Source organism: Carlito syrichta, unplaced genomic scaffold (assembly GCF_000164805.1).
Source record: "Carlito syrichta isolate Samal-C Ts95f unplaced genomic scaffold, Tarsius_syrichta-2.0.1 Scaffold303179, whole genome shotgun sequence".
In the NCBI taxonomy this organism is placed as follows: domain Eukaryota; kingdom Metazoa; phylum Chordata; class Mammalia; order Primates; family Tarsiidae; genus Carlito; species Carlito syrichta.
In genome coordinates, this window is record NW_007247275.1 from 264,572 (window position 1) to 274,850 (window position 10,279).

Genomic DNA, 10,279 nt, shown 5'->3' on the forward strand with positions numbered 1-10,279 from the left:
CGTCTCACTCTGTCATCCAGACTGGAGTGCAGTGGCTGCTCCCGGCCACTGCAGCCTCGACCTGCTGGGCTCCGGCCATCCTTCCGCCTCAGCCTTCCAAGTAACTGGAACTACAGGTGCGCGCTACCACGCCCAGCTAATTTTTGATTTATTGTAGAGATGAGGTCTCACCAAGTTGCCCAGGCAGGTCTCGAACCCGCGGGCTCAGGCAATCCACTCATATCAGCCTCCCAAAGGCGCGGGATTACAGGTTGAGCCACTGAGCCCGGCTGTTTTTTTTTTTGAATTGGAATCTCACTCTGTCACCCAGGATGGAGTGCAGTGGCATGTTCATGGTGATCCATCTCAACCTTCCAAGTAGCTGGAACCACAGGCATTCACTATCATGCCCGGCTAATTTAAAAAAATTTATTGTAAAGACAAGGTCTTGCCATGTTGTTCAGGCTGGTCTCAAACCCGAGTTCAGGCAATCTTCTCGTCTCCACCTCCCAAAGTGCTGGGATTACAAGCATGTGCCACCATGCCCGGCTCACAGACTGTATCTAGCTTGTTTTAAATTTTTTTGTGAGTTGAAGTCTCATTCTGTCACCCAGGCTGGAGTGCAGTGGCACACTCACGTCCACCCCAGCGTCAGCCTGTTAGGCTCTGGCCATCCTTTTGCCTCAGTCTTCCAGGTAGAGGAACTACAGGCGTGTGCTACCACGCCCAGCTAATTTTTTTATTTATTGCAGAGACGAGGCCTTGCCAGGTTGCCCGGGCTGGTCTTATGTGGGGAGTGGATGAGCACTGTCGAGACAGCAGACCTCGAGCAAAGGCAAGGCTCCAAGTGAAGGCGAGACCCTGCGTGGTTGCTCTGCATCCTAGCTGGTGGGCAGGGGATGCAGCCTGTAACGTGGACCGGCTTCTCAGAGCCCACACATCCGGGTGCAAACAGTACAGATAAAGCCTTGGCAACAAGATAATCGCAGAACAGCTTGCCGTTTAGGTAGCCACAAAATTCTGCTATAGCTCCCTCACAGACTTTGAAACCCTCTCAACTTCCTTTGTGCTTGATTATAAAATAAACATGCTGAGCTAGTTCGCGGTCACTTCTCCATCAGAGGAAAGTGTCCCATCAGGTCCCAGTTTTTCTTTATGTCTTTGTGTCTGTCTTTCTTAATCTCTCCTGCTCTCTCTGTCCCCCAAGGCAGCCGTGCGGGCTGGGCCGAGGTGATCTCCAACCTGGAGCTTGGGCAATCCACTTGTCTTGGCCTCCCAAAGTGCTGGGAGTACAGGCTGAGTCACTTTTCAGGCATGTTTCAGAAGTTTAACTTTTATTGCGTCTCACTGCTTTTGACATTTTTTCCCCCTGAAAAGATCTGAGACAGTGGTTCTTTCCTTCAATTTTTTGTCAGATTCTGTACCTTTTTTGTTCTCCCTCTAGTTCCATTATCATGCTAAAGAATGGGCTGCAGGTATTGCTCCTGGCTCTCCCCACCTTGGATGAGCAAAGGAACGGACTTTTTAACCATTTTGCCTCTGACAGGAAACCTGATAGGCTTTTAAAGGGAGTGTTGAGGGAAAGTGCTAGGGGAGGGAGGGGCACACCTCATCAACAGGGGTACCTGCATGATCAACGTTTATATATCTAATCCTGAATTGTACCCCCCATCTTTATAAAAAAGCCACTAAGAAAACTTAAAATAAAAAAAAGTAAACAAAGGGATTTTTTGTTAAGGCATGAACTGAAAGGTAGGCTACCATTTCTATCCCTTTGATGAGCCGAGGGGTGGGCTTGAGTATTTGACTATGACAAGGAACTTGATAGAATTTACGGCTTTTATTATGCTAACCATGGACTGGAAGGGTGGGCTTGCATTGGTAAGCCCAGATACCAGCCCACAGGGTGGTGGTCAGGTCTGTTGTGCAGATAACCTGACCCTAGTATAACATCATAGAGATATGAAGAAGGACAAACTGAAGAAACTGGCGGATCCGTGACAAATGGCTCCTACTAGTCTGTATGCTGAAGACCACCATCCAGATCAGCAGCTCAGGGACTAGAAGGCACTATGCTCAGATGGCTATGGTTTTTTTGTCTTGAGAAGGGACGGCATTCCGTAAGTCCTAAACTGTCTGTGGAACAAAAAGGATCAGGACCAATGCTTAGTTGCTCTGATGGACACTCCATTATCCATTCTCAATGCTTAAGGAACTGTACATTGGACCAGCATCCTGAATTGTTCACTCAATACTGTTGAGATCTCCCAGGAGGAATTCCAGATGAAGACAGATATTTTATTGCTTATACCTTGTTACCATGGGGGGGAGTTGTGGCCCACCAGCATGTGATAAGAAAGTTATCTAAAACACTTATAATTATTGCGCATGAACACACATAATCTTTAAGTAATTTGCAAACTTCTTTGATTCTTTGGCTAAGGTAGTTTTAGACAAACTAAAACTGTTCCTATTTTAACGTCCGCACAAGTGGAAACCAACATCAAGAAAATTAGACAGTGAGCCCCTTGGTTACAGCAGACCCTGGACCATCAGACTCTCTTTTTATTAGGATGGTGCAAACATAATTTTGGTTTTTGCGTTGTTGATATTTGCCACTTGATATTGGAATACATACTTAAATAAATGTGGTTATGTTCTACATCATTTTAATGAACATTTTTTGTTTTTATTTTGCTAATGACTTATTACTTGCTGTTTATTTTACACTTATTTTATTCGCCGGGTTCAGTGGCTCAGCCTGTAATCTCACGCCTTGGGAGGCTGAGGTGAGTGGATTGCCTGAGCCCGCGGGTTCGAGACCCACCTGGGCAGCGAGACCTCATCTCTACAATAAATCAAAAAAAATTAGGCGGGCGTGGTAGTGCGCGCCTGTAGTTCCAGCTACTCGGAAGGCTGAGGCGGAAGGATCGCCGGAGCCCAGCAGGTCGAGGCTGAGGTGGCCGGGAGTGGCCACTGCACTCCAGTCTGGGCGACAGAGTGAGACCCCGACTCAAAAAAAAAATACACTTATTTTATTTATTTTTTGAATTGGAGTTTCACTCTGTTGCCCAGGCTGGAGTGCAGTGGCATACTCATGGCCACCCCAGCGTCGATCTGCTGGGCTTGGCCACCCCAGCGTCTATCTACTGGGCTCTGGTGATCCTTTAGCCTCAGCCTTCCAAGTAGCTGGAACTACAGGCATGCGTTATCACACCCGGCTAATTTTTTTTGATTTACTGTAAAGATGAGGTCTCACCAAATTGCCCAGGCTGGTCTCGAACCTGTGGGCTCGGGCAATCCACTCACCTCGGCCTCCAAAGGGCTGGGATTACAAGATGAGCCACTAAGTCTGGCCTACAGCTACTTTAGACTATGGAAATGATGTTAGATGAAAAGCAAATTCAGGTGATTTTCTTATTTGAGTTAAAATGGTCATAAAGCAGCAAAGACAACTCACAACATCAAGAACGCACTTGGCCCAGGAACTGCTAACGAATGGACAGTGCAGTGGTGGTTCAAGTTTTGCAAAGGAGAGCAGAGCCTTGAAGATGTGGATCATCATGGCCAGTTATCGGAAGTTGAAAACGACCAACTGAGAGCAATCATCAAAGCTGATCCTCTTACAACTTACACGAGAAGTTGCCAAAGAACTCAGCGTCAACCATTCTATAGTCATTCGGCATTTGAAGCAAATTGGAAAGGTGAAAAACCTTAAGTGGGTGCCTCATGAGCTGACCAAACGTCAAAAAAACTGTTATTTTGAAGTGTCATCTTCTCTTAATTTATGCAATAACAATGAGCCATTTCTCGATTGCATTGTAATATGAGACGAAAAGTAGATTTTATACAACAACCAATGATGACCAGCTCAGTGGTTGGACTGAGAGGAAACTCCAAAGCACTTCCCAAAGCCAAATTTGCATCCCAAAAAGGTCATGGTCACTGTTTGGTGGTCTGCTCCCGATCTGATCCACTACAGCTTTCTGAATCTCGGCAAAACCATTACATCTGAGAAGTATGCTCAGCAGATTGATGAGATGCACTGAAAACTGCAATGCCTGCAGCCAGCATTGGTCAACAGAAAGGGCCCAATTCTCCATGACAACACCCGACCACATGTTGTTCAACCAACACTTCCAAAGTTGAACCAACTGGGCTGCGAAGTTTTGCCTCATCTGCTATATTCACCTGACCGCTTGCCAACCCACTACCACTTCTTCAAGTATCTCAGCAACTTTTTGCAGGGAAAACGCTTTCACAACCAGCAGGATGCAGAAAATGCTTTCCAAGACTTGATCGAATCTCAAAGCACAGATTTTTATGCTATAGGAATAAACAAAGTTATTTGTTGTTGGCAAAAATGTACTGATTGCAATGGCTTCTATTCTGATTAATAAAGATGTGTTTGGGCCTACTAATTGATTTAAAATTCACGGTCCAAATCCGCAATTACTTTTGCGCCATCCTAAAAGATGGGGTCTTCAATGGAACTCTGGAATGGTTTTCTAATTTGTTTTTGTGGATTCCTTCTGGCTTAAGAAGTATCTTTTTTGGTATAGATAAATTAATAATATTGTTTTAATATGTGGATTATTGTTTTATGTATTGCTTAAATGATGCGTATTTTGTATGATCAATGCCTTTGAGCTCATGGCCAAAACAGTACATGACACAAGAAAACAAAGAGAAGAGGATGTTCAAATGTTCAAACAGAAAGAGTCAACACCTCCGTGATAGAAATCAGGGGTACAACTCACCTGGGGAATGTTAGGCCAAGGCTCTGAGAAAAGGGGTTTCTTACATTTCTTATGTTTGATTTGATGCTGCTTGTCTAAATCTGCCAAGGTAGCTTCTTTGATTGTTGTGACTTTCCATTCTCCTCCTTAAGGAACTTTCAGATTTAAAATCCATGTGGTTGCAAATTCCAAAAAGTCACTCTAAAATGTTAGTGGTCATGCAAAAGCAATTGTCAGCCTGATCAGGAGGTCCTGAGTCTTGCTGAAACCACTCATACGCCAGACACAATTGAGCAGACACTGCCTCTCTGTTGCTCTGCCTGATGTGTATACAATGTATCTTCCCTGTAATAAATCTATTTTTCTTCATTAAAAAAAATTTAGCCTCAAAATTGGGTGAGGGGCTATGGAATGAAAGAATAATTACTGAAGTAAGCTTGCACAGCCTTTGGGCAGTTTTCAGTAGTAATATTAACCACCTCCCTGTAACCTGGTTGCAGAAATAAACTCCCTTTTCTCCCAGCTTCTGCCTCTTGTCTTTGACTGACTGCAGGGGAAGCAGCTGGACTAGTTTATTTGGGACCAGAAGGCCCAGCATCAACATAGACAAACTGCTTATATCTCTCTGGTCATTTAATCCACTCTGCCTTGCGACGGTCGCTGATGTGTATGTCTTCCATCTTATCCCTATTCCCAGTCCTACTAAGAGTGCCCAGAGAGCATAAATGGAGCGGGAATCTCTCTACCCCCATGCCCTGCAAAGGCCAGGCACACAGGTATTCCTGGGAAAATGTCTGAACCACACTGAATTGATATGTTCTCCTGTAACGTGAGAAAAAATATAGGGAGTGGGGCAAGGGAGGCATCAGTCAGCTTTAAGGGCCCAAAAGGCCTGTCCAAGTCAATGAATGCATATCACTGAGCTGAGGAGAGCACACGCTTGGGATTTCTAAGTGGCTGAACTAATCTATGACTGGAGTTTATTCCTTTGATTGACCAGAAAAGGCCCATGGAGCTCTTCAATGCTGAAGGCCACCAGAGCCAGACACACTGAAGCCCCAACCACTGTGAATCCACGTGGATGGAGGTGCTTGGCTGGCAGCTCCTTGGGGGCAGGTTGACATGGAGGAGGCATGTCAGGTCTGCTAAATGGCAGGAACAGCAATGGCCTTGCGGTGCTAAGCCTGAACTCTAACCTGCCACTTCATGGTCTGTGACTTTACTTTTATTTTTTGAGTTGGAGTCTCACTCTGTCGCCCAGGCTGGAGTGTAGTGGCATGCTCATGGCTGGCGCAGGCTCAACCTGCTGGGCTCAGGTGATCCTTCTGCCTCAGACTTCCAAGTAGCTGGAACTACAGGCATGCGCTACCACACCCGGCTAATTTTTTGATTATTGTAGAGATGAGGTCTCACCAAGTTGCCCAGGCGGGTCTCGAACCTGTGGGCTCAGGCAATCCTCTCACCTCGGCCTCCCAAAGTGCTGGGATTATAGACGTGAGCCACTGCGCCTGGCCTCATAGCTTGTGACTTTAGACAACACAGCACTTGATCCTCCAGAGCCTCTATAACAGCACAGTAGAACCTCTGCAATGATGGGAATGTCCTGTGCTGTCCAATGTGGTGCCACGAGTGACAACTGAGCATGTGAATTGCACCCAGTGTGACCAGAGAACGGGATTTCTTATTTTATTTAAATGAATTTACATTGACATTTAAATAGCCACATGTGGCTAGAGGCTACAGCTAGTAGCAGAGAGGATTCTGACTTCACAGGGTGGCGGGAAAGTTGACACAGCATGATGCAGGCCAAGTGCCGAAGTATCAGAAACATACTAACCACGCCAGTAAAGGCTGGTTTTCTATGTTAACACAAAGCATATAGTGACTCAGTAAAATGAAATTATTTTTAAAAGAAAATTGGGAAGAATAAAAAAAGAGAATTGGGGACTTGGGAAGGACTCACCAAGCCCAGCGTTACCTCTGCTACTGCCTGGCTGCCTGCTGTCCCCTCTCCAGCAGACTGCTCTGTCTTGGACCTAATTGAGCTCCAGGGATTCCCAGATCAGTGTAGTGGAAGTTGCAGGACTTTCTCCAGGACAGGCTCCCAGCAATATATACAGAAATAAAAGGTAGAGAACCTTTGGGCAACTATAAAAAAGACCTTACAAGACTTTTTGTTTGTGCTTGAGTTGGGGGTCTTAATCTGTCACCCAGGCTGGACTGCAGTGGCACAGATGATGGCTCATCACAGCCTCCACTTCTTGGGCTCAGGCAATCCCTCTGCCTCAGCCTCCTAAGTAGTTGGGATAACAGGCGTGTGCCTTCGTGCCCAGCTAATTTTTTAAATTTTGTAGAGCTGGGGTCTTACAATGTTGCCTATGCTATTCTTAAAACCCTGGGCTCAAGCAATCCTTCTGCCTGGAGCTCCCAAAGTGCTGGGATTATAGGCATGAACCACTGCCTGGAAAGATGTCTTAAGACTTTAGCGTACAAGTTTGCAGATCAAGAAAGACCGATATCACCTCCTCAGAAGGAATCACTTCATTAGAAGAAATTTTTTTTTTTTGAGTTGGAGTCTTGCCCAGACTAGAGTGCAGTGGCTGCTCCCGGCCACCGCAGCCTCGACCTGCTGGGCTCCGGCGACCCTTCCGCCTCAGCCTTCCAAGTTGCTGGAACTACAGGCACACGCTACCATGCCCAGCTCATTTTTTGATTCATTGTAGAGATGAGGTCTCACCAAGCGGGCTCAGGCAATCCACTCACCTCAGCCTCCCAAGGCGCGGGATTATAGGCTGAGCCACCGAGCCCGGCTAGAAGAAATATTTTTTAACACACATTTTTGTTTTGCCTAAAAGCAACACCGTCCACTACGATTTCAGAAGCCATAAAAAGACCTATTTAAGGTGTTCTTTCTCCCGATCCACCCTGATATATTTCTACCCAAGGGGTAAGGAATATGTCTCTCTTCTGGGACCACCTTAGAGGAGAACTTCAGCTGTCAGCAGTCCATCCAACTCCTGCCCCTCAGCTCGGCAGGCAACCAGCAATTCTAGAAAGGGGCCAGTGGATTACAGGCTTGGGTCAGAGCCAATTGTTTCAGTATTGTCTACGGCTGCTCTCATGCTACCACTGCAGAGTTTAGTAGCACTGACAGACCACTTGCCTGCAAAGCCTAAAATATGTAGTCCTTAACAGATGAAGTTTGCCAGCCCCTGGTCTCTAGCAGGGCCTGGATTTCTTCTTCAGGAATCTATGATTCGACTCCATTCTCTCCTAAGGGTGTATGGTGTTACACCTACACTAGGGATTGGGAGGGGTGAGATGACAAGGGTGCAAGAGGAGAGAGGATGGGAAATGCCCTTTAGAGACCAGACAGCCGGCTCTTCACACGCATGCTCAGTCTTTCCATCCCTCTCACTCCAAAGTCTCTGCTCCAAAAACCTTTGCTTATATATTCTTCTGAAGCCTGAAATTCCATAATTAGTTTAAGGCTTAGTCCCCATTTGAATGCAAACATTCCTAGAACTAGTGCCTTAAGTGCTAGTCCAAGATAAGCTTATTAGGTAAGTCAGCGTTTTACCTGGGAGCAAGTTTTAGGGGAGGGAATTCATAGACACAGTTCCTAAGAAGGGAAAAGGTAATACTCAGAAAAGGAGCCAGCAGCACTTACTGCCTCTGCTCTCTTTGAAATCCCTTCAGTTGGTCTCTTCTCTGGTTTAATCTCCAAATGTTTTATCTTGTTAGGTTCAAGTTGTCTCAAGTTCTTTGGTAGAGGGGTAGACACACATAAATAGAAATAGGTTATGAACCCAGAGTGGGTTACATGCTGCTCACCAATCACTCTCACCGTGGAGATAGCACCAAGGAAATCGTCTTTCCCTTAGGGAGTGGTTGTGAGATCAACAGACAAAAAAGAGACGAGCTTCATTTGGGTTGATCGTTTTCTACTTACTGGAACAAATATATTCTGCAAGTTTGTCTGCATTTCCACAGTTTTCTCCTTCTGCATCCAGGCCAATTTTACTCACTGGAAAACAATAAATAAATGCATTTCTTTACATGGTTACTGAAATCTTCTTGTTCCAGTGCTGTTTTTTAGTGTGTAAATATACAGGCATATGCTTTACAAATGACACAGTGTAAGTCTTTTCTTGAAAGCCGGAGGGGAAAGATTATGAGTGTCCACTAAGCTGAAAAGGTGTCAGGTCCTGGCTCCTGATCCCTAGATGTGTGTGGCTTTGGATAAGGCCTTAGTTGGCTTAGCAGAGCACTACTTAGTTTACCTACAAGAGGGGAAAACACCAAGCATATGCGACTGTTTTAAGGATCATGTGAGATAAGGAGAACAGCCTGCTTGTCTTCTAGGAGGAGCTTGATAAAGGCTGTTTTCTTATCAGTCAGAAGTAGATGATGAGCATTTGGGATCTACTACTTTTGGCAGGAGTCTGCATTAGAGTCCTCGTATTTTAGGGAGGTGAGGCCAGACCACATCCAGAAAGGTGTCATGGGTTAACATGGCCAGACTAGAATGGAAGGGAGGGGAGCAAAGGTTCCATGATAATCTGCCAACAGGGATCCACAGCTCTATGAATGCTCGTCATTTAGGATCAGACTTCCAGACTCCTACTCATGATCGGAGTAAGAAGACAGACCCAGGCTCCCTGCACTATTCTGGACAGCAAACATTTGGCCACCATGAAGAGGGTATTGATGAAGGAAGGGCCCAGGGACCACCAACTACCTGTGCAAAGGAACACAAAACGTCTCTGAGGAGACAGGTGCTGTGGGTGCTCCACTTAGGAGTCACATAAGAGGCTGGCTAGTCACAAAAGGCAGCTTTAATACAAACACCCTCACTTTTAATTTATGGATCATCAAAAACATGCTGAATCAAAGAGAAAAATGTCACATCATGTAGCTGTGAACATTGTTTGAGAACTAAGCTCTTGCTTACGCTGCAATGCCAACCCAGGCTGGTTTAGAAGGGCTTAATGCACCAAAAGCACAAAAAACCTGCAGGAACTGAACTGAGATGGAAGAACTGGCAGTGACACTGGTTAACGAGATTGATATTAATAGGCATTTTTCTCAAGTAATGAAACAACAGGAACCTACTTACAACACTAACTCCCACATGCAGCTTTGCTGATCACAAATAAGCATTTGCTTGTTTGATCTTTACTCCCAATCCCATGAGCAATACAATTCAATTATTACTGCACTAGAAGGCGGAGGAAGCTGTCAAGTGTTAGCTAGCTCTATCTGTGAGGGCAGGGACTGGGGCTATTTGGTCCATGCCACAGCCCACAAAAGCCTCTCAAGAAATGTTTGGGGGGCCGGGCACAGGAGGATGGCTTGAGCCCAGGAATTCAAGACCAGACTGGGCAATATAGCAAGACCCTATCTCTCTAAAAAAAAGATTTAAAAAAATGTTTGGGGAGTGCATGTTTGGTCTAAGGTGTCAGTGTCAGTCCCTGCATGTAGCGAGACTGGCACCGCTTCAAGTCAGTAAAACCTTTTTTTTTTTTTTTTTGAGTTGGAGTCTCACTCTGTTGCCCAGA

At 45.6% G+C, this 10,279-nt stretch overlaps 1 protein-coding gene across 5 annotated transcripts in view; it reads right to left on the bottom strand.

The window, feature by feature from the left end:
* The window catches only part of UROS (uroporphyrinogen III synthase), a 48,339-nt gene that overhangs the window by 19,848 nt on the left and 18,212 nt on the right, over positions 1 to 10,279 (bottom strand). For all 5 annotated transcript variants that reach the window (XM_021712312.1, XM_008057985.2, XM_021712310.1 and 2 more), the window contains one exon: positions 8,671 to 8,745. In XM_021712312.1, coding sequence (XP_021567987.1) covers positions 8,671 to 8,745 — 75 coding nt within the window. The remainder of the gene's footprint in view (positions 1 to 8,670; positions 8,746 to 10,279) is intronic.